General features: G+C 42.2%; 1 protein-coding gene across 1 annotated transcript in view; it reads right to left on the bottom strand.

Annotated features, from left to right (window-relative positions):
* The window catches only part of dock11 (dedicator of cytokinesis 11), a 73,033-nt gene that overhangs the window by 20,523 nt on the left and 28,320 nt on the right, over positions 1-24,190 (bottom strand). Inside the window, exons 22-45 of the mRNA XM_071538105.1 lie at positions 23,045-23,168; positions 22,240-22,371; positions 21,697-21,770; positions 21,512-21,601; positions 20,746-20,867; positions 20,572-20,641; positions 20,236-20,361; positions 19,707-19,778; positions 18,811-18,957; positions 17,622-17,705; positions 16,978-17,089; positions 15,071-15,252; positions 14,196-14,309; positions 13,888-13,963; positions 13,108-13,196; positions 11,853-11,973; positions 11,449-11,515; positions 10,701-10,748; positions 10,192-10,337; positions 8,040-8,155; positions 7,702-7,839; positions 5,881-6,063; positions 5,188-5,301; positions 3,539-3,754 (exon numbers count right to left, since the gene is read on the bottom strand). Coding sequence (XP_071394206.1) covers positions 3,539-3,754; positions 5,188-5,301; positions 5,881-6,063; positions 7,702-7,839; positions 8,040-8,155; positions 10,192-10,337; positions 10,701-10,748; positions 11,449-11,515; positions 11,853-11,973; positions 13,108-13,196; positions 13,888-13,963; positions 14,196-14,309; positions 15,071-15,252; positions 16,978-17,089; positions 17,622-17,705; positions 18,811-18,957; positions 19,707-19,778; positions 20,236-20,361; positions 20,572-20,641; positions 20,746-20,867; positions 21,512-21,601; positions 21,697-21,770; positions 22,240-22,371; positions 23,045-23,168 — 2,763 coding nt within the window. The remainder of the gene's footprint in view (positions 1-3,538; positions 3,755-5,187; positions 5,302-5,880; positions 6,064-7,701; positions 7,840-8,039; positions 8,156-10,191; positions 10,338-10,700; positions 10,749-11,448; positions 11,516-11,852; positions 11,974-13,107; positions 13,197-13,887; positions 13,964-14,195; positions 14,310-15,070; positions 15,253-16,977; positions 17,090-17,621; positions 17,706-18,810; positions 18,958-19,706; positions 19,779-20,235; positions 20,362-20,571; positions 20,642-20,745; positions 20,868-21,511; positions 21,602-21,696; positions 21,771-22,239; positions 22,372-23,044; positions 23,169-24,190) is intronic.

Here is a 24,190-nt window from a genome sequence, read left to right as displayed (position 1 = left end):
GAGAGATATCATAATTCAATTGCGTCTTGATTTGTTGATTTTGGTGAGTTTGTTCTTTTAGGTGAAATGTGCTTTATGAGCCCCTTAGAATTCACCTGCACAAATTATTTCTCACTTTTCTCTTTGTGTATTCACTGTTTTGTCACACTAAATAAACAGAATATTGCAAAAATAATAACAGTAATCCCTGCTGAGGCCACATGAGACTGAGGGTAAATGGTGCGTGTCAGCCTGCCCTGTGACTCATGTCTTAACCAAGACTGTAGATAAAGAGGTGGCTGGGGGGCTTGGTTTGAAGATGAAAAATCCAATCTACAGGAAGACAGTCACTCCCCAAGAACAGGCTGCAACCGTTCCATTCTAATTTCCATGCATGATGCTATTAGTACGGGTTAAACAGAAATGACCAGCTGCATGATCACTAAACCTGACCTTTGACCTCACTGCGGAGGGGGACGAGTGAAAAGAGAATTTCCCTGTGAGGATCAGTAAAGGATCACATTATTATTTCACCTTATTAAAACTTCATGTGCTTCAGCCTAGATTTTGTCAAAAACTTCAGTGATCTTTGGAGTGCAGTATATGCAATGTTATATATTTGTTTCCAACCAGGTGTTGTGATTTGGCGAGAGGTGCTCCATGAGTGTTTATAGCCGCAATAGACAAACTTGTACCTTATAACTTGAACAGTATCACTCCATCTTGTTTAAATGCAATGGAAAAGGAAGTAAGTAAGTAAAGGAAGTAAGGAGCTTTACTGCTTAGCAACAGGGAACTAATGTTTTTGTTGCCGGAGGGCTAAAATAAAATGATTAAATTAAAACCCTGAGCCTAAACCTTTGATTAATGTTTGATACTGTTGTAAATATAAAAGCAATAACATACTGGATCCTACGACCGCAGCACATCGGTACCAGTAACCGCGATATATCACTCCCTCTTTTATCATATTGTTCCATCATGTGAACTACACATTTTTTGGACAAAGTGTTAAAATAATGAAAGCTTCTTGCAGTGCTAGCACAAAGGTTTTTTCTATTCTAGTGTGGATGTAGAGTAGAGTAGGAGGGATAGGGGGTGCGTAACCCTTCCCTGAATGTTTGTGGGTCCCTTATCAACTCTTATCAACTTATCAACTTGCCAATGCAAATTCGGTGCTACATGGAACCTGGAACCTGAATCCCTGGGGCCTCCTGTTCCCACTACTCCACCTCCAACATCTGCAATTTAGCACATTTGCCTCTCCGTGTCTAGCACCAAGACAACAGTTGGAACAGTTGAACTGTTCCAGTTCTAACATTTAGCCTCATTTCACTCACAGAGTGACATCCCATCAACATATTTTAATTGGGATTTAGAAAGTTTATGTTGGATGAGAAAAAAACAAGAGTAAAACTAAAACTTTTAAAACAACAGAAAAGTCAGCGTGGACTCGCAGTTCCTGACGAGGTCAATTATTACTATGGTGCACAAATGAAACCCCTAATGGTATAGATGAACAAAAGTAAAGATATAGAGAGAGATATAAATCAGTAAAATCTATGAACATTGAAGAATCTGAGATGATTGTCCTGTGGTTAATTGTCTGAGACCCAGAATTTAAACCAAATCAAACAGACGGTTTTATAGATTGGGCTAAAAAGGGGATAGAAAGGTTTGGTCAAATCTACTGTAAAGGGGAACTGGACTTGAATTGACTGGATTTTAAAATATCTCTGAATTATATAATATTACAAATAATCAGTTGTATAAATACCTGCAAATCCAGCGTTATTTAAGAGAAATAAAGCAAATAAAATCATTAGAGGACTTTCACTCATACCTTTTTAAAAACATATAAAAGGTGATCAGAAGAACTGTATAGGAAAAAAATGTAAGCTACTTCAGAGAAAAGAGCTAGCTGAGGGTGAGCAGATAAAATTATTGTATTGAATACAATAACAACAGCAGAAGACGGGGAATAGATTATCAAATTAGTGTTTAGTACAGCTAAATCCTTATTTTGGAGAGAATTTGCTTGGAAAACGCTAACAAGATACTTCTTAGCCCCGGAGGTACTATTCAGATGTGAAAAACGGCCAAAACCCCAATGCTGGAGGAATTGCGAGGAAAACAAAGCCAATTATACACATATTTCTTATAAAATTTTAATACATTTTTGGCATGAAGTCACTGAAACCATAGAGGATATTTTCCACCAGGAAATACTGTCTTGGGGAAATGCCCACCCAGCTCAAGAGATACGAGAAATATGTTCTCAAATGACAAAGAATTGGAAGAAGACCATATCCCCAGAAATAAATAACGGGAAGAAGACAATACAGTTAGTTACATTTAAAATGCAAAACAATAAAGAATCTTTTAACAGAAGGTGGAATCTGGGAAAAAATACACTTTACTAAAGGGGGAGAAAAGGATAAATGAAGGGTATTATTTGTCATTTATTGAATTACAAATAATGATAATGGAATCCCTGAAAGAAACAACTTGAATGTGTTTTCATCAAATGGCAAATTTTCTGTTGTTCTTTTATTTATTTTCATTTTTTATTAACTAGATGTAATGAAAATTAAATATGTGGTCTTTTTATCTTCTTACTCTTTCTTTTTTTACTGTATGAAAGAGTTGTTTTGTCTATAGAGAGACGTGTAAAGTGAAGTGAATATGGAACAATGGCACAATAAACTATACAAAAATAAAACAAAGAATAGGAGATAAAGGGAGTGAGTAACGCTTCCCTGGATGTTTGAGGGTCTCTTATCAACTGAAATGTTTGCCAATGCAAATCCAGTGCTACATGGAACCTGGAACCTATTCCCAAAGCCTGGATCCTCCTCTTCCCAGTACTCCGCCTCTAACAACTGCATTTTAGCACATTTGCCTCTCCGTCTCTCCCGCCAAGACAACAGCTGGAGCGGGTCCAACATCTACACTCAGTTGACTCCCACTCAGTTCATCAACTGAAACTGAAAAACAAAACAAACTGCTTCTGCACTTCTGACATGTTGTAACGTGTTAAGGAAAACTAAAGCTTTCGGTCTCCGCTGCCCTTCGTAGCAGTGTGTGCAAGTCGGTCTAAAAACCCCAAATAGAAAGTTTTCCTGAAACGCTTGACCCCTTCTTCAAGCCAACACTGGCCACTTGACCTTGTGTTATGGCTTTAAAAAGAGCGGTGCAGAGTCCATGGCTGGAGAGAGGAGAGGAAAGATTGTATGTGAAGATGGCTTAAGGAGCTCGGGCGGTCCAACATGTGTTATATCCCAGTCAGAATACACAGCAGCGCTTCTGGATCACACTATAGACTTTCTCTTATTGAATATAAATTAAATGTGCGTATGTGTGCGAAATTTTGAAAGCAGGGTCTGCCTTGTTCTTTGTCTTTTTCAGACAGTTATCCAGACACAGTTAGACAAATAATAGACAGGCATATAACAGAAAAACAGCCAGAAAAACAGACTGACACACAGATGGAGAGACCAACAGGAAAGCATGGAAACAGAGAGACAGATAGATGAACAGACAGACAGACTGCTGATACCTCAGACAGGTCTCCGTTCTTGAGGTGAGCGCGGGCCATGCTGTCCAGCCAGGTGCGCCTCAGTTCGGGGGTGCTGGCGTAGGAACGCGCCAGGCTGTACTGGAGGTCCAGCAGCATCTCCGGGTCTCTCTCGTGCTCCCTCATCTGGGCCGTGGCCATCAGCACAGTGCGGATGCGCTTGGTCAGGCCCTTCACCTCCGAGGGGAACGCCGTGGACTGCGGGACATGGGCGGAGCGAACACACACGAGAACATGCGCAAATTCATTAGACAAATACACGCTGTAGAATTGATCAATACTACACTGGTCTATGTGAACCCCAAATTCATTTTGACTGAATTCCACATGCATGAATTACAATTATTATTAGCATTATTTCAATGGAGAGTTTTACAGTTACATAGTCTAAATGCTGTTTCAAAGGCTTTTCCACCCTCCCTAACATACAATTCGGGGCAAACACTGAATACTTTGGCGTGGAAATGGTCAAATTTAAAGATGTTGAATTTCAGCACAAAATATCAGCTAGAGTATCGGTGGTTCAAGAACCCACATAAGTCAAACCCTATGACTCCAAGGGAATAAGATGTAATTCGTCATCTTCATTCATCGCATATTCACAGTTTAACCAAACCACATCAGTTTTGCAACTCTGGACAATGAGCCCACAAGGGGAGGAAGGTTTACATCTCCAGAGGCAGCAGCGGGAACCGCCAGCTGTTCTGATCAGACAGAGAGGCTAAACACAGGCACAAGGCTTGGCTCACAGACAGGCTTCCTGCTGTTTTTGGGCATTATCCTCTCTTTTATTATAAAGGAGTATTGAACTGAAAATTTTCAGAGAGGAAGCCTGAAGATGCTGAGGTGAAATCAGCTGCCTGCTCATTCATTTTAATTGCTATGAATGAAAATAATTAAGATATATTATTATTTTCCTTCTGAAGGGGATAATCAATGTAATTTAATTGTCCAAGTATGTGTTGCTGTCCTGGTCCTCAGTTAGTATACAATTAACGTCACTACTGTAGGGTTTGTTGTTTGATTCTAGCCAGAATATTAAATCAATCGTACTATTTGCTTTAATGACATTCCCCTATCGTATTGCAGGAAAGCAGAAGTATTCGATGACAGCAATGGTATACTTTAAAAATACTACATCAACATCAAGAATCAAGACAATAGGCAGAACACAGTATGAAATTACAAACTCATAATTAACAGACTCAAATTGCTCTAAGCCCACTGGCAAGTCTAGTTGCCGATGTGTATAGTTCTCATTTTACTTTTGTAAATATTTTATTCATGTTATATGTTTTGTATATGTTCATGGAATGCAAGAAAACAACCAAATAAAGGATTTCAAGGAAAGAAATGAGTGTTCCACCTCTTTTCAGTCACATGACATGAAAAGAGTTGTTGTTTATATTCATGTATATATTGATATATATTGATATATTGATATGACAAGAAAAAAATGGGGATTTTCTATTGTTGTTGGAATTTTGAATTGATATTTCTTAATAAAATTTGGTCATAACATGTGAGTCAGTGCGGTGCTTAGCAGGACTTCTTTGTTTTTCTACTCCAGTCTTGTGTTTTTTAATTTAAGATGGTGCATGGCTGAACAAAAACAACGCGCTCCACTGTACCTTCATGGCCTTGTCGCTATTGGCGAAGTTGTTGATGATGGAGAGGGATTCCTGGAAGCGCGAACTGCCGGTCAGCGCCACGTCGGAGATCAGCTGGCTTACTGCGATGATGATCTGGACAGAGAGAGAGAGAGAGGAGCAAGAGGAAGAGGGAGAGAGAGAGGGAGGAGGAGATGGATGTGGGAAGAAGCCGTGGAGGGGGGAAAAACCCCGAGGTCACAGTGTTAACACCCCAGAAGGAGCCGTCTGTGTCAGACTTAATGAGAATCTGAATGGAGGGGAAGCTTGTCATTTTTATAAATCGGATTGACAGAGCTGACGGAAAGCTGGAGGGACTTCTGGTAATGTACTAATGGGGGCCAGGAACTCAGCGGGCCGGGTGTGTTTAAACACCGCCTCCACATTCTCCGGTCGCCTTATCAAAGCAGAAGGAAGGACTCTGAAGACGGCGTGTCTGGACAAAAGGCTGGAGGTCAAGGGTAAATATTAGGGTGAGTGTGAGAAATGGTTATGGACCACCAAGCATGTCCAGCGTGACCATCGCGCTATTGTTTGTTTTGCAGTTACGAGCAGAAACTAACATGCATAGGCTAGATTAAAGGGATGACTCATTCCTTTCTCTGGCTTTCTCCCTCTCTCTCTCTCTCTCTCTCTCTCTCACATACACAGGCACACGCTCACACACGCCCGTACCTGCAGGTGCGTGCGCAGGAAGGTCTTCCTCTTGGTGTACTCGTAGTTGTTCCTCATCAGCAGGTAGAGCAGCGCCGAGGCCTCGGCCCGCAGCGACGCCAGCTTGGAGACGCAGCACTTCAGCACCTCGTAGCACAGGGCCTCGCACAGCGTCACGCGGCCCTTGAACAGCACCGACGGGAACTGACACGACAACATGTTAGTGTATTAAAGTGGACGCTGGGCGGGGGGGTGGGATTAGGACAATAAGTGGGGAAAAACAGCAGGAAAACCGTAGTCACCCCGTTAGAAACGAATGGGAGCTGTGGTCCAAAAAACACTGAAATAGTGAAAAAGCCTGCGTCGCATCCCTGAATGTGATATATTCATTTTCAGTGTTATTTTGTCTTTGTCACAAACTTGTTGTTGGGGTTGTGAAGTTTGGAATAAAAGCAGCGTCATGGAGTTGACTTCAACAACAATATCAAACTTTCGAGTGTCTATTTTTCATTTAAATCTGTTTTGTATACACTCAAGGAAACCTTCGCATCAGAACCCGCACAATATGACTGAAGTGTTAGGGTTAGGGTTAGGCTTTTTTGAACAGTTCATGTTCATATCCACAGACATCGTTTCAGAAGCCAGTCTCTCCCATTGTTTTCATTACAACATTACAAACAACTTGACAGGAGAGAGTATCCACTGCTACATAACACGGCTTGCTTGAGCTTAATCCATTGTTATACAAGCATTGAACATTGCTTCTTAATGCTACTATGGCAAAATGGGATTCCCAGAAATAGTGGTTGGATCCCCTTCCTCTGGAACCACGTGTTCCCCCACTGGCCCGGGATCAAATCCCACCAGAGCGTCTTCTCCTGTGTCTCCCCTATTCCCCCGCTGCACTGTGTAAATAATAAATCTAAAAATACAAGAGATTATTCAGAAAAAGAAGAGAAGAAAAATGTGAACGTGGCAACCAGTCATCTATTTGTGATAAACACAGGCCAACAAGTAATACTTAAACTATCACCAGATAATGAATAGAATATGTTTGTAAGGAGAACAGTGTGCCTCTACGAGTTGTTTTTTATGCTATTAATAGTAGAGTGTGAGAGACTCCAGTCTGCGAATGACATGCACCTTGGACACGCGACAACTGGCGTCTGTATCAAAGACGCCAGTGTTTTCTTTCTACTGGTGGAAACTGTTGTGGGCAATGAGCCAATAGCGATGTGTCAGTGTTATTCGTCAACGTCTGTTTAACACTCATCAAGAGCATCCATCATTTAAATCCTGCTGCACCTTTGATCTAAGAGAACTCATGTTAGATTGGGATGGAGATTACTATAGTATTACACATTAATCTCAATAACACCAACTTATTTATAATATACTACCATATTTATGATATGCAACTGTGCTACTGTTTTGTAATAATATTATATTTTTGACAATTTAAATAAGACTAGGGGTGGGTAGCTACATACAAATGTATTCAAATGAATGAATTCAAATGAATTCAAAATGTCAAGGTATAAATTTGCACTATAAGTTTAGTTTGGTCTATAAACAAAAGACAGTACATTACACACAGCTGTGGGTTAACTACTACAAAGTCACACTGAACATGCTGAATAAATACTGAGACAATGAGTCCCATTCAGCAGCGTCTCTTGCTGATCTTGTTGGATCACATATCAAGTGTCACAGTCCTTATCTTCAGCAGTGTTTTCCTTTCATTCCTCATACTTGAAGAACATGCCAGGTGTTGTATTTCACTGTGTCTGTGTGTGTGTGTGTGTGTGTGTGTGTGCGCGTGTGTGTGTGTATTCTCCGTACCTTGTTAATGAAGGCCCTGAGGGCGGCGAAGACGTGTCTGAGGGCAGCTTCTGATTGGCTGACTTTGAGGAAGGTCAGGTAGACGTCGAACACCTTCTTCATCAGGGGGTTGTGACCGTCGCTGTCCAGCAGCTGGGTCTAACACACACACACACACACACACACACACACATTACAGTCTATTGTGTAAAACACCTTACAAGTTCCTACAATACTGACTCAAATATAACATATGACTAACAGAATAGCATGCACTGGAAAATGAGGTAGGTATGTGTGTATACGTGTGTATACGTGTGTATACGTGTGTGTGTGTGTGTGTGTGTGTGTGTGCCAACCTTGAAGCACTGAGTGAAGAGAGAGAGGACATCCAGGACGCTGAGGCAGGCCTCAGTCGAGATGTTGCCCTCCAACAGAGCCTGATGGTGGACCTCTGCCTCCGACGGCCCGATCCCTGGAACACACACACACACACACACATACACACACACACACACACACACACACACATACACACACACACACACACAGACAGAAGAGAACGTCAAGGTACAGTGTAAGGCGATGGTTTCACATTGCAATGCAGAGCACCTTCATGGCTCATTTCTATTTTTACATTTTTTTAAAAACATTGCTGAATTTAAAATAGTAAAGGAGGCAATTTTCTATTTTTACACTGTTTACAAGATTTGATTACATAGATAGCGGGAAAATAAATGAATAAACTGGAAATTAGTATAGTAAGAAATGAGTAATGATGCTGTGCAACATGAGTGATGGTAAATTACCCTAACCCTAACCCTAAGAACAGAAGTTTTTGGGAGATTGTCCTGTAACTTATCTGTTAGATGATGAGAACAGAGACACCAAAATCATCCATGTGTTCCTGATAGATCATTGGTTGGCTCCACTGCTTCATGCTAACTCTTTAGCATACACTGTGTTGATTGATAAGCGACTGGCATTATCAAAAGTAAGAAGACCAACCATTTAGTAATAAAACTTTGTACGTGGTTTTTATTGTATGACCTGTAGATTCAAAAATGAAATATTACTAACTCAGTACAGCTGATGTAGCCAGGTTTATTTATGGAACTATTTCAGGTGAGCAACCACGTATTCATCCGCTGTGCAGTGATTTTTAGCTGCACACAGTCTCCCATCACCCACCACCTTCACTTCCTATGGAAACAGGAAAAGTAATCCCTGCTAGTTTAAAACAACTATTTTTGAAGCATATTTCATGTACTTTTTTTTTTACCAATCTCCTACACAAACTGCCAGACTTAGCCAGATATAATTTAAGAATATAGTCGCAAGCGGCGATTGAGGGGTCCAAGCACAATTTGAAAAGACAGACAGATAGACAAAACATTACAGAAGGTAGAAAGACACACACAAAAACTGACATGTTGCAACCACATGGCTGGAGTTGGTCACAACGGCCAAGCTTTCTATTACTTATTCTTGATGACTAACGACTGTGGAAAGGACAAGTCTGGATTTGATCCCACAACCTTCCACATGAAAGGCTGAAGTTTTTCCCACTGAGCGATACGCCTGTTACAGGTTTAGTGAAGAGAAACTAACTAAAGGGAGAAGTAGTGTGATACTGCAACCTATGACTGACAAACTGACAGTGCTAATCACTTTATAGAACATTGTAGTGCTCTCCATTAACGAATAAAATAATACTAAGTCACAAGTGATTGGTCATAGGTGATAGTCCCAATAGTCTAATATGGTGGACATTGAAAGTGATATATGGGTTGTTGGACTCGGCACCTTCCAAAGAATCTATGGACACAAGAATTTTCAATCTACGACACACGGTTCAGAAGTTATTGGCCAAAACGTAAAGTTGCTTGTTATAGCGCCACCATCTGGCCAATATGCATGGGCTGCCTTGCCTGAGTAGTGTGGGGCTGTAGGAGCTCACCTGCCAAATATGGTTACTGTAGGACTTACGGTTTCTGAGCTGCAGACACTTTTAGGGGAGAAAAAGAAAGAAAGACAGAAAGAAAGAAAGAAAGAAAGAAAGAAAATAATTCCAGCAAAAACAATAGGGTTCCAGCACTATGTGCTTGGACCCCTAGTTACTTACCATTTAGGTTTAAAGCTGCTATAAACTGTCATTGCCAACAATCTACCGGGGACACATGGATGATTTTGGTGTCTGTGTTCTAATCGCTTTACAGGTAAATTGACCAATGGGACAATCTCCCAAAAAAAATGTATTCCTTTAACCAAACACAGCAAAACAGTGATTTGAATACACTGAGTTGAAACAGCAGGTAACACTTTGCAAGGGACTTATTCCAGTGTATCATGTGCAGCAATATATGGAAAAATTAGAACATAATAACAGTGCATAATAGGTACAGAATAATATTTTGCCAATACTTGAAATTGCACTTACATTGCGTTGTAAGCATATTATATGCGAGGCAGATTTTGTTTTCATCTGTGAACAAAACGGTGTGTATTCACCTATATTGAGAGTGAGGGAGGTTTCCATGGTGCTGAACTGGTGGAGCTTGGTCTGCATGAGGCTGGCTCGGTTGCAGCGCATAGCCGGCATAGTCTGAGACTTCCTGTCTGAGGAGAACAGCTTCGACATGCACACCTCCTGACTCCTTAATACACAACACACACACACAGGAGAAAGAGAGAGAGTTTATGTGTGGCTTCGCTCTCAACGAATTTAGTGGATTTCCTTCAAAATTAAGCTTGTCCTATCTAACCTTAAGCTTATCCTATCTAACTTTTTAAATAATTGGGAACAAATCCTCTAAAATAATTGAGAATGAATAACTTGAAAGTGATTTGAACCTAACTGTGACATGTGCGCACACACATACACACACACACTCAATACAAAAGAGAGAGAGACAGTTAAACAGACATATGATACCAGGAAAGATCATCAGCTAAGCATAAAAAAACACAGTACTTATCCTTGACAAATAACGATAGGTAGGGCAGTGATGACAACTTACCGGCCAATGTTCCTCTTCCCGATGTAGCGGAACTGGACCAGACAGATCCTGGAGGGAAAGAGGATAAGAGGGAGATAATTAACAGGAGCAAGGGAACAGATCATAAGCGTGCTCTTGGCACGTTTTGAATTTCAGCTTATTTTGCATTCCTAGTTCTCGTTCCCCAGTTTCATTTTGTCGTCACTTTCAGAAAATTCTTGTCTTAGTTTTGTTTCAAATTTGCTATTTCGACAGTCAGGCTAGTCAGCAATGAGTTAATACTGCAACGTGTTAAGTACTAGTATCAGTTTTACCTACACATACTAAGAGAATTGTGTTTGGGTGCTTTTATCTTGGCCTATTCATTATTAGAGGATTCTCTCTCCACTCATACTGTAGTATGGCAAAAACAAAACTGAAAGGAATTCATTTTTATTTTTATTTAGTTAGTTTTGATAGTCTCCATTTATTTTCCACTTGTTCGCACACCCATTTCGGTTTACTAAAATGTTTTCACTGCTGGCTTGAGTATTAGTTTCAGTGGCAGGTACGAATGAGGATGTTGGTACTTAGAAAACAACACAGAGGACTTATGCAACATCATGCTCTTGGCAAACAACAGACAGGCAAACCTATTACAGCCTATTAATTTCAGCAGTGACAGACAAGATGAATGAGATATTGAGTTTCATACGTTTGCACTTGTCGAAGCTCCATGGAATTAGAGCAGTTATGGGATGGGGAACATGTTTTGTCTAACTGTACTCACTCCAGCAGGCTGAGGAAGTTCATGATGTCTTGAGGGTTGACTTTGTTCCAATAGGCCAACAGATTATCTGCAGACAGGTGCACATAAACAGACACACGTTTTTATGTTTGCTTTTTTTAAACCTTTCTTTAGGTGAAGTCCACTGTGCACACACACACATCATGTAGTTCTATTTGCTGTGTTGTTTGGGATTTGTGCAGAACTTGTGTCAAAGAAGTGCTATACCTGCTCTCAACCTCCTTTTTCCTGGAACGTCCCAAGCTAGTTTACTACTCTAGTCCCAAAATAGCAGAAGGGATAGTTATGTCATGTCCTGTGTACTGGCAAATGCAGGCCTGCCTGTGTGGTGTGTGTGTGTGGTGTGTGTGTGTGTGTGTGTGTGTGTGTGTGTGAAGAGCACTGACCCTCCGACAAGGTCCTGACAATGTGCAGGAAGCACAGCAGCAGGCCTTTGATCTCGTACTTTCCCAGTCTGCCGATGGGTGGCATGGGGCTGCTGCTCATTGTGGAGCCGCGTCTCTGCAGCTGGGAGAGAGCGCAGGACAACCCAGACCCACAAACACACACACACACACACACACACATACACACACACTATAAATAACATCAAACAGCAATGGTGACCTGATTAATTTTCTAGATTTATACTGTTCACAAAGGTGCCATTGCCAGACAACATCTTGGTGAGTTGTTATTTTTAGTTGGGCATGATGGAATACCTACTTTAAATGACAATATAGTTTTTCAAATCACCAGCAATGATTTAACTGAATATTATTCTCTCCCTTTGTGCATCCTGAACCAAATATGGCGTACTGAAAAGTAAGTATATATTTATATACAGTATAAATGAACTGTTCCACTCATTGCTATATTCAACATCTGGACGCATATTCAGCATCAGGCCACACAGCAGACTAACGTCCAATCCTGGGAGACCAGAGGTCAGAAATAAGCCTGATCAGATTCAGATAAAATAAAGTCTGTGTGTTTTCCAATACAAACCCATTATCATGTCTCCATCTGTGTATATATATATAACATGTGGCCTCAGTGCTGAGGGACCAGATCAAAGGGACAACAAGATGAGAATATTGGTTATTTTTGGTCCGTGTTACACAGAAATTAAACCAAAGGAACTGCGTTTCCACTTGTGTCTAGCCAAGCATCAGGAGAATATTGCATTCATGTGTTGCAGGAACACAGCTGGTAGAGCTGAACATGTGTTATGTTGGGGCTGCGTTCAGAAGCAGCAGGCGTTTCACACTGAGATGAGACAGTACTGCTTGCCAGCACAGGGACTGGGAGTCATGTTTTTTAAGACTGTTTTCATTATATTTCTGCTTTATTAGAAAGTAGACAGGGGATAATATGGGGGTTGGAGTAAGAAATGTGGCAGAGGGATGATTCAGACTCTGACCTACAACAGTGTGAGTACCTGGCATGTGCCTTAACCCCTTGATCAATCAGAATGCACAAGACATGACCGTGTTAAGAATTGACCACACTATTAATGGAATTGTACAAATCTCACAATAGTCAAGTCTGCTTTGTTTATTTAAGTTTTGAACCGCAGCAAAGTAAGTGTGCATTAGACTTTATTGGGGGTATGTTACCCCAACATTTAACTCTGGGTTGGCTGGTGTAACATTTCCTCACCTCAGTGCTGTCTGGCGTTCCTGGGTCCATGAACAGAGAGCCTCTGGAGTCTTCCCTCCGCACAACATGGCCGTTCTGAGCTAGCAGACCTGGAGCGGACACAGTGCAGTATTGCTTTATATATTGTATTGCTATTATAGTATTGATTTAAGTATTGTTAAAATAGACCTTAGGGCAACACAGCAAAGCAAACAATCTCAGTGATTCTCAACACGTTCACAGGCAATAACAGTGTTCCTCATGTTTACATTACAGAGACGTGTTGCTTTACAATTTTATGATACTTTCTCTAACACAATTATGAACCTAGGCTGACCTTGTGGATGTACTGATACACTCATAGGTGTGTTCGACTGGCTGGCAAATCCTATTGACAACATCATGACTGACAAATGGACAGAGCAAGCTAAGGCTGCCTTAAGGCCGGAAGTTATTGTTAGTTATTGTTGCCCTAACACTTAGGGCAGCTGTCTACCTTGAAACAGCATCTAGCCCGAGGCTGAGGTAACTGACGTCAATAAAGCCGCTACAGGCACTGAAGACCAAACCAGAACCAAACTGGGATTAAAAAAACACAGACAATGCCCATATTCACAGAGTTTTTGAATGAGTCTTGTTTGTTCACTTGTTATTTTAACGTGACAACGTTGCATGTTGCAGCTTTAAGCCATTCAGCCACATCAGCATTCTGCCATCAGCTCTCTGTGGTGATGATGATGGATGATCTGAAAACAGGAAGAGGCCATATGCCACGTACAGAATCTGTGGCTCCAAACTCACCGTGGTCTTTGTCGATGGCAGTGCTGATTCTCCTGCTGTCTGCGGAGCTGGCGGATATCAGGTCGTCTCTGGAGCCCTGGACAAGCATAGCAAGTGTGAGGTGTAATGTAACCTGTTACACACTGATTGCCTGCTTTAAGTTTTAATCAAGTAATCCAGAGGGACACTCAAACTCAGTCATGTATCGTTCAAAATACATAGAATGTCCATTGAATCTACAGAAAGATAAACAATCACAATATAATCACACCCTCTGACAGTTTACATTTGAGGTTTATGTTAATAAACAGGTTTGGAAGGGGACTCACGGTGAGGCCGAGCCCGGGGCTGGAGCTGTGCGGCTGGGCAGACAGCTGCTTCAGGTTCTGAAAGAGCAGCTCCAAAAGTGGCAGGTAGAGCAGACAGATCCTGGCCTGCTGGTTCTGAAACATGAAACAGGGCTGGATGTGAATAGTGATAACTGTACTGATGATATTGTTAGAAAGTTACTAATGCAGTGAATATGATGAAGTGCAACAATACATTATCTGCAGCGCAAAAGGAGAAGACCATTGTAGGTGCATGCTAACCATACAGTTCTTATCTGAACTCGTTATATAAGACACTATTCGAAAGCCATCTGTCATCAGGTGTCACCCATGTCTGGTGCCTGCAGTTATTTGCATTCTGAACACTGGGTCATTTGCATAACAGACATTATCTTGTTGGGAAGGGAGCACACCGTTAAACCACAGTTGATCTTGTCCAGAGGTCCAGATTCACTAAGATTAGGTTGCGGGTGCATTTGTGCATTTTTTTTTTGCGCCTCAGTTGCTTGAGGTAAGAGCTCAGAGTTTTTGTCTTATTCGGTAAGATATTTATGCAACTCAAGTTGTGGTGCAAACCCTCGATAAGAGGGCTATGACAGCTGCAAATCCCTCCCTAAGATTCCTCAATATCATTCTAATCTGATGATGAAATCAGCTTAGCTTGTGATTCTGAGAAGGACTCAAACAGGTGAGAGAGGAGGCATGAAATATTAAAGTTATGAAGTCGTTAACTCCCTTATGATATTCACACCCCCCCTGAGAAAGAGCTGATTTATTTTGAACGGGAATCTGTCCCACCATCTGTCTCAATTCTCTCCACCCTTCCCTATCTCTTTCTCCCTTGTCTCTACTTGCCTCTCGCCCTCCCTCCTCACCTTGTACGTCATGTAGCGGTCGTCCGTGGCGTGCTTGATGAGGAGGTTCTTGAGCACGGCCACGGCCAGCTGCCGCACCTCGGGCGCCTGCTGCAGGGCCTCGGCCACCTCCCTCAGCAGCAGGCCCACCAGGAAGTGGTTGCGGCAGTAGTCCTCCGTCAGGCTGAACTCCAGGCTCTGATCTGTGGTCGGGCCAGACGGAAAGCGTCAGAACTAGGGAGGGACACTCTGTACTGTATCAGAGAATCTCCCTAATACTAAAACCTGATACCCAGAGCCACTTGCAACATGTTATTTCTTAAAATATGGTGATTTGATTTAATATGTTGGGTTTCTCTAATTCTGAAAAATTGATTATTTGATCAATGACCTAGAACTTCTGATCTAAGTCTATGTTGTTCAGTAGGTAGTAATGGTTTGGATGCTTAAAGTTGAGTCCTAAGAATTGGTAGCAGTGGTGAAAAAGTACAATAACTATGGTATCTATTTCTGTGTATGACACTTAACATGCATGGTTTGACCATGTCACTTACATCCAGAATATAGTGGAAAACATATGTTTGTTATGATTTCCTGACTGAACTGTACACACAAGAAACCCTACGCTGCAGAGGGTTTGGGTGCACTGAGAATTTCAACCAATGGTGGCATTCAAATGTCACATGTCCTTTACACTGGTGCAACATCTCCCAAACCAACACCACATCACATCCATTCTCCAGGCATCAATGATCCAACACCACACCAAGAGGGGAATTCAGAGAGGAACCTGCGTTTGGCATTAGATAATGTTTTCTAATTGTCATTCTTACAATGTAGAGTATGTCAAGTATATCCAGTGAAGAAGATACCAATGAGAGAGCCGTGCCATTGGAAATGAGAACAGACTTGACAGTTTCAACAGAAACTTGGTTCACAATGACGCTGTGTTTCTACTAAAACAAGCCAACGCAGATTAGGATCTGAGTTACCCTCTTAAATTGTCTCTGCTGCTCTGTTGTCAGAGAAAGAGAGGCAGACAGAGCAAAAAGAGCGAGAGAAAGAAAGAGAGAGAGAGGCAGAGACACAGAAATTGCAAGAGAGAAACAAAAGAAAGATGTGTCCCCTTTCTAGTGTTTCCACGTCTTCAATCAAGTCAAGCATTTAGAGGAGAGGGTCAGTCGATCCCCACAACAGCCAAGCATAGGCACAGGCCCCCCCCCGGCAGGCAAATCGGTAGGTAGGCCGATGAATGAGGGCGTTAGCGTTAGCGTTGAGGGTGAGCGGGAGTGAATGGGCGTCCTGCGGGCTGACAGGGTGGGTGGGTTAGTGCATGTCAGAACGAGGGGCGGGGGGGGGGGGGGGGCGGTCATGTGCGGGCGTTTGCGTGCGGCAGCAAACGTGGCGTGGGTGTCACGGTGCGGTGGGCGTCACCTACCTACTGCGCCAAAAAGCTCCGTCGCGTACGAAATAAAATCTGACCACAAGCAAAACATACACAAAAAAAACAAAAACACAGAGAGGGGAAAGTAAAAATAAAGAATTGGGGAGTGGGGGGGGGGGGGGGGTAAAAAATATAAACATTCCATGCAGAATTTCCACAGCACACACAGTTTGGCTTTTTACTGTTGGAGGTGTCAATTAATATCCGCTATTAACAAGTATTGGAGTGACTCATTATGTAACAGTATTGACATTTATGACATCACCTGACCCGCTTAATTATAGAGTTGTGTATGAGTTTGAGTGGGCCAAACCAATCAGGCAGGTTAATAGGGGGGGGGCAAGTGTGGTGGATGCAGGTAAGGAGGGGTTTGTGGGTCGGGGGGGGGGATGATGTGACAGCTGCTTCAGTGGCTGTGTGTGTAGTAAGTAGGGAAGCATAATGCAGGCTGATTGGGAGGCAGAATGTGACCTCTGACCCTCACCTTGTACCCTCTGGAGCTTGGTGCGCCCGAACGCCATGGGCAGGTTGAGAGGGATAAAGTGCTCGTGGTTACACACCGTCATCAGGAAGTCAAATTTCATCTCGGTCAACACCTACGGCAAACAGATGTACACGCGCAAGCACACACACACGCACACACACACGCACACGCACACGCACACGCACACACACACACGCACACGCACACGCACACGCACAGGGTTAGCAGACAGCCGCCACAGTGCACTGCCTCGTTGCTGGCTGGACTCCTAAAACAAAGCCTGCTGGGTGGATGTGTTGGTTTAATTTGTTAGGCAAATATTATGCTACTGATAGCGAGAGAGAGGGAGAGATAGAAAGAGAGAGAGAGAGAGAAAGAGAAAGAGAGAGAGAGAGAGAGTGTCTCGCCAGATTAAAGAAACAATCGGCCTTTCAGCCTGTTATGTAAAACTGATAGTTAATGTACCTACATGCGTGTTATGGCAAGGTTAAGAACACAGTGTCTATCAGAAGTAGAGCAAACTGCACACCATCTACCTTGGGCAAAAAAAGCCTCAGTGAAGCAGTATGTATGCTGAGATAGATGCAAAATCCTTCTTTTAATTAGACATTTGGGGGGGGGGGGGGGGGGGGGGGTGGCTGTACCTTGGGATCTTTGAGGCTGAAGCCACACATGTAGTCATTGACCAAGCTGAAGGCAAAGCCCCTGTTCATGAAGGTCAGGCACCTCTGAGGAGAAACTTGCATTAGATTGAGACTGACATTTTAAAATAGAGTTGTTATGCCCTGGAGACAACAACAATCGCATGAAGTAACAATGGCGGGAAGCGTGTGACAAGTTAAAGCCCCATTAAAGGATTTTTTGAGCATATCAATATTGTATTTCTAACATTTGACAAGGTATCACTTGGTAAAGCCACAATTATAGAAATAAAATCTGACATTTTGTTTTTAGTATATAAGGTAAATAAGGTATATAGGGACTAACCCTAACCCTGATGGAAAATAATCTCTTTGCAACTTTCAGATCACATCACAATTAAAAATACAGCTTGTTTTTGCTCCAGCATTTACAAGCTAACATATGCAGTAACAAAATAATTTAATACTCATGTTTAGCTATAATTAGACAGTCATTTTATCAAGTATAGAGGAAGTGAAGTGTCTCTGTCTCACTATGACTGACTGACCTGAATTTGTCTCTTAACAATCACCCTGGTGCCCTGGTGATAGGGCAGTGGAATAAATGGGAACACTTTACTTCCCTATAATGTCCAAGACGTTAATATGTAACTGTTCATTTTTTTGGTAGTTTCCTGGAAAGAACTTGATATTATGTACAATAATAGAGAAAATGGACTAAGGGTTCAGTTGGTGGAGTTGATGAGTACTTGGTAATTCCTTATCAACTTTTGGGCAACATGCCAGCTTAACAGGCAACAATAGTTTATGTCTGTCTTCCTGTGAATTACAGATAATACGTAAGAAAATACCAAATGTTACTTGTTTTAATTTCCATAGAAGTGAATAATTACTTGGGTCACCAAAGTCTGCATTTTTTCCAATACATAGTTTTTAATTCATTTTGCAGTTCTTTCCAGGAAACTCTTTCAGAAATGAACATTTTCTAATCAACTCAAACTTCCATTTTCTTTCTTCTTCAATTTCATGGTCCTTTCTTGGAAACTTCCAAAGAAAGTGACGGGTACACACCAAGTCCTTTCTAGGAAAATATGAGAAAATAGCGGGACCCGGAAAGTGTTGGTCGAAGAAATGTATGCACTTCGCCACATGGCATGTAGTGAGTCAAATGGAGTGTGTTTGGGGTCTAGACCTTGATGAAGGTGGCCAGGCTGAGGTTGATACAGCGGGCTTCCTCGGGGATTTCCACGTGGCGGATGGTTATGTGGGGCATGATGGACAGCAGCAGGGACTGGAGCGCCTGGTGGAAACTGTCTGGGAAGCGCTGGGCCCGAGGCATCTACAGTCATGTTCATACAATATTGTAGAAAAGAGACAGGAAGCGATCACATGCAATGATAGATTGCGTGAATCTTCCTGTCTAGGTCAGTAAAAGCTCAGAAAGAATGTCAAAACATGCTGATGCAAGATAGACCTTTAGACGCATGTTCTTTCTAGGGATTGCTCATAGTTAACTTTATCTTAACAGCAGCAGACACTCTTTGTTCCTCATTGTGGGATGCCCGGCATTGCTGGTTAAGACAGAAATGAAACACAGGCCCACAGCATCAGAATGTGGAATATATATAAGGCTTAGAGAACTGGTATGACTCTGTTTGTGTGTGGTTTGCATACACAAACAGAGTCATACCAGAATAGACTCAAGGGGGGTTTCCTCCTTTAAAACTTTCATGTACAAAACCTGTGTTTGCGTGCTGACGTGTTTTCATACACAGATCATATAACTGCTTGTGTGCCAGGAGAAAGAGAAACCAAACACTTGTTTTCAAGAGCTGCACTGACACATTTTCCCAGCAGAAAGAGAAGAGATCCACGGCAATAATAGATTCCTTCAATACACATTAGAACTGTGATTGTGTTGCTAGCAAAACTTCAAACTGTGGTTATTGTATTACCATTAACAGACACAAACATCTAGAACACAAACAGGAAAAAGCATCAGGATCCAAGTGCCAGTGATGATGAACTGCCCATTCTTTACTGTGTGAAGCTAGCTACAGCTTGAATGAGAAGCCACTAAATACAAACCTTCATCCGGTTGCCCTCTTGCAGGAACTGGGCCATGGACTTGGCCATGGTTTCAAAGAAGAACCAGGAGTACTGCAAAAGAGGAAGGGAAAGAGGAAGGATGGGTATTAGATTGTCATGGTTGTTTCCTGGTAGCCTTGCCAGAAAAGAAAAAGAAATTACAGCAAGCTTTCCCCTCAAGAGCCAAACTGATGACAGCTAATTTATAACAGACAGTGCTTGACGACATGAGATACACTGCTCATGCAGCTACATGCTTAGGGAATACTTCTCTGGAACTGTGTCGTAAGGGAAATGGGAAGAATTCACTTTCTGTTTTGGAGAAATGATTAGCCAGCCATTGTATAGGCAAGGGTGCCACCTGCTGTTCAATGCTGGTATTACGGTTTTATAACTGGACTGACTGGGTGATAAAAACGAATGCAGGTAAAGACAGACCGAGAGAGGAGACAGAAAGGCAGGGAAAAGAAGTACAGAAACCACACACACACACACACACAGACACACACACACCCACACCCACACACACCTTGAGCAGTTTATTGCTGGTGTTGAAGTCAGCGGTCTGCTTGAGGATGGCTGTGACTGCGGTGGCCAGCACCTCATGAGTGGTCGCTGAGTTCCCTGACATGGGGTTGCTGGTCACAAACACATACTGAGGACAAAAAAACACACAGGTCAGTACACACAAGTGGCTCCCATCAACTCTTCAACACCAACCGAAAATTGGTGGCAAGCAACAAAAGAAAAAAACAATTACTTCCAAGTACCAATTCATTTTCATATTCTTTTTCCAATGTCATTTGCACAGATGCAGGTAGTGCATGGAAAGATGTTGATGACTAGTAGACAATCATGTTTTCACCTTAAGGAAAGAGCGCAGGTAGTGTTCTAGTCCTTCCTCGTGACATCTGGAGACTATGTGTATGATCACCCTAAGGGTACAGAACAAGGCATTGCATTACTGTAAGCATTTTTATCAAGTGCAAATACAAATTGCAGCCACATTTCGACGTGAGCGCAACACGTCCCAACTGACCGGAGGGAGTTGACAGCGATCTCGTGGGCTTCTTTGGTTGCCGCTGTGAGCACCTCAAACAGCTGCATCAGCACAGTAGGCAGGAAGTTGATGATAACCTGAGTCTCCATGGCGTGCAGGCACTGGGGGAGGGAGGGAGAGGGGGAAAGAGGCATCCAGAAACAAAGAAATATTGAATATCGGGGTACTGGATGAAGAAGAGAATCAAAGTGAAAAAGAGGGCAACAACGGGGCAGCGCCACAAGATTTAAGTTCCACTGGGAATGTATACAAAATGAACGATGTCAAAAATTCCAAATGAAACATGATTCTTTAAAGGATTAATCCTCATACTTTTGCCTCGCTAGTAGAAGTAGTTTTGTAAATATTCTAGTGACTTTGGATTGTTTGGCTGCACTCTGGAACAAGGAGTGATACTATGAAAGGTATGAATAAGTTTGAAACATATTTTGAAGGTGTCATGGTTTGCTTAAATGTGTACTGTCTGTCAACATTGGAGAAAAAATTGACTTGTATTTTGAGTTGTGGTGATGATGAGGATGTCATGAGAAAGTTGAGAAGAGATCAGATTCCATTAGCAAGTTTTGCCATGAAACAACTTTCTTTAAAACATTCGATAACAACAGAATTTGAGAAAAGGCTGCAGTTGTTACAGAACCACTACAAGACCAGCAGTTGTTGCTATGGAAAGTGTGTTTTGCAACTCACCGATGACTGTAACCTGACCCCGCCCACAAATGACTGACCATGCACTGCCTCGTCTCACCTTCAGATATTTGATGAGTTCTGCTGGGTTGCCCTCTGAGGTTGTCCTCATCAGCTGGCAGTGCTGGAAGAACTTATGTAGATGCAGATCCTACAGGGGAAACGGTCAATATCAGCATCAACTGATACCAGCTACATTCATGTATACTGCATGAGTTACTGCATGTGAAGGAGGAAGCGTTGTACCTGAGCGTATATTGTCGATGCTACATGGGTCCTCACTTTGAACAACAGTTTGGCATTTTCCACCCACTTTATATCTGGTTGGGACTGTTGAAAAACAGACAAGCACATGGGAGTTAGAGTTGGGGTGGGGGGTTTGCCTAGAAGAAACATACCTATTGGAGATCACCTAGAAGAATGAGTATTATGTGTTTCCCATAAGCAACAGTAATTTACTACAACATGGATATTCAGTTCACTAGACAGACTATAGAATCAACAAAATTGGAAAAAGAGACTTTCAGACAGACATTCATTTTATCGATTGCTGTCAAATCCTCTTTGTTTTTATGGCTCAATTCCTTGATGCTAAGCAATAAAGGCTGTACATCAGTGGCATCTATCATTTCATATGAGCTACACTGCATTGCTCTAGTATTAATATGGAGGATTAGAGGTTCAAATAGCCTCGGTGGGATTTGGGAATGTAAGAGGCAGCATGTGACTACGTGCCCTGTAGTCAGATCCCTCGAGAACACTCAAGGGCTACATCAGCTCTTGAGGCGCGGGGCCGTACCTTCTTGGCGTCCTGACTCTTGTCCCACAGGTATCCAGGAGGCAGGGTGGCGGCTACAGGCAGCTGGAGCTCTATAGACTGCATCCTCCCGTCCTTCAGCAAGGGCGTCCAGGAGTAGCCCACTGGGACACAGGGAAACAGCACCGTTGCGCTTACTAGGACGCATTTACATGGACACTTACAATATAAACACAGCCAAACATGGAGACATATTGTGACTTTTAATAAGCTAAATAATACTATGTAGAATAGGTAGGCTGTTATGTCTTTCTAAAGTCTGCTAATCGTGTGTCTTCTGCTTTGTTCTGCTGTCCTATATAATTTCTGTTCTATGGTTGATTGTTGATCAGTTAGATCTAGATAGGCTCTTTCTCTGCAAAGTCATTTGAGACATGCTTGTGCTAAAGGGCTATATAAATAAACAAACTTGAACTTGATACTAGTATGCAACATATTGACAAATTATTGTGGGTTTTTTTTTTGCTGAATATTGCAATTGCCATATAAATTGGGAATAGCACATGAAAAAAACTGTAAAGGGGACAGAAATTGAGAAGATTATGCTCAGGATTTGGTTGCCTTGAATAAAATGAAAGATTTCCTCTGACATGGAACTTGATTTGTTGGCTACAGGTTCTGAACAGTACCAGACTACCTTATATGGGAAGCTGTCTGAAAACAACTTTCTCTCCAAGAAAAAAACAGTGCATTCTCTTACAATCTGGAAATTGTTGTAGTCAGTATTGTGGTTTTCATTTACCCACATACACACACACACATTCTCAGCTGACTTACCCAGTGACTCCACTCCCTCTCTCTTCTTGGTGCTGGTCTTGCTGCTGAACTCGCAGCTGATGTGGTAAAAGGTGAAGAGGATGTGGTGTTTCTCGTGCACGTGGACAGGCAGCTCAATCTTTATCTGTACACAGTGGAACAGGTCATTCGTTTTCAGGTTGTTAATATTATAACTGACCCCAGTGCTAAGATGGCACTAGGAGCTTTCTATAACATAACCAGAAATCAAGGCAAAGTTGATTTCATGCTTTGTCACTCTTATCGAGGATGTTAGATCTCTCTAATGGAGAAAAATGTATTATATCTCAATCTTTGTATCCCTAATTAAAACACATACGTTTGGTGAAGCCCAAAAAAAAAAAGCCAGTTTATCCACAAGGGGGCAGTAATAGCACAAGCACAGAAGTTTACTTTCCTTGTGTCTTGCAAATGTTCCTTGTGTCACAGGAAATGACACATTCAGCTAAATCAATTTACCACACATATAGATCTAATTCCTTTCACGTTACTAAGGAATCTGATGAATACCGTGACTATTCAGTTTATGTATGACATGGGAATGTGTCATTCAGTTAGGGTTGTTCATTTTCTGAAAGCCTCTGTGGAATCAGTACTCTCCCTTGGGTAAGCCAGAAGCAACCAAAAGATTGTAACTGCCTCATAAGGAAGTACTGAGTTGTCTTGAGACTTTGTGAAGTGTCACAATCCATGATGCTGCATATTGCTTCCCTCTTCAAACAGAAATTCTCCATTAGGTGACTAGTTGATGAAGCATGTGGAGGTAAATCCACATAACAGTCAGGCCCAATTAATAGCCTGATCTGCAAGAAAGTGTGTGTGTGTGTGTGTGTATGTGTGTGTGTGTGTGTGTGTGTTAATCCGTTTGACCGGCCATATGGCCCCCCTCTGCTCTACCGCTCTCTGACAGTGTCCTGACCCCACCTCTCTCGCCGAGCCCCCTGCTTCATGTGTGTGTATTGGGGTCTGTGACTGTTTGACCAGTCTAGTGTGAGATCACAGCCTTGCCTTGAGACAGATTTACAGGATTAGCTCAGTGCTGGCTGGGGAATTTGAACACTGAACACAGCGACTATTTGTGAAAACAGGAACCTAAGATTCCAGGGTGTTTGAGAGTAATATTTTGAG

The sequence above is a fragment of the Centroberyx affinis genome, unplaced genomic scaffold (genome assembly GCF_046629955.1).
Source record: "Centroberyx affinis isolate AG114_WGS23_722 - 3 ecotype Tasmania unplaced genomic scaffold, CSIRO-AGI_Caff_v1 ptg000193l_1, whole genome shotgun sequence".
In the NCBI taxonomy this organism is placed as follows: Eukaryota; Metazoa; Chordata; class Actinopteri; order Beryciformes; family Berycidae; genus Centroberyx; species Centroberyx affinis.
The sequence above is the reverse complement of the archived record's forward strand: the minus strand, read 5'-3'. Positions and strand labels throughout refer to the sequence as shown.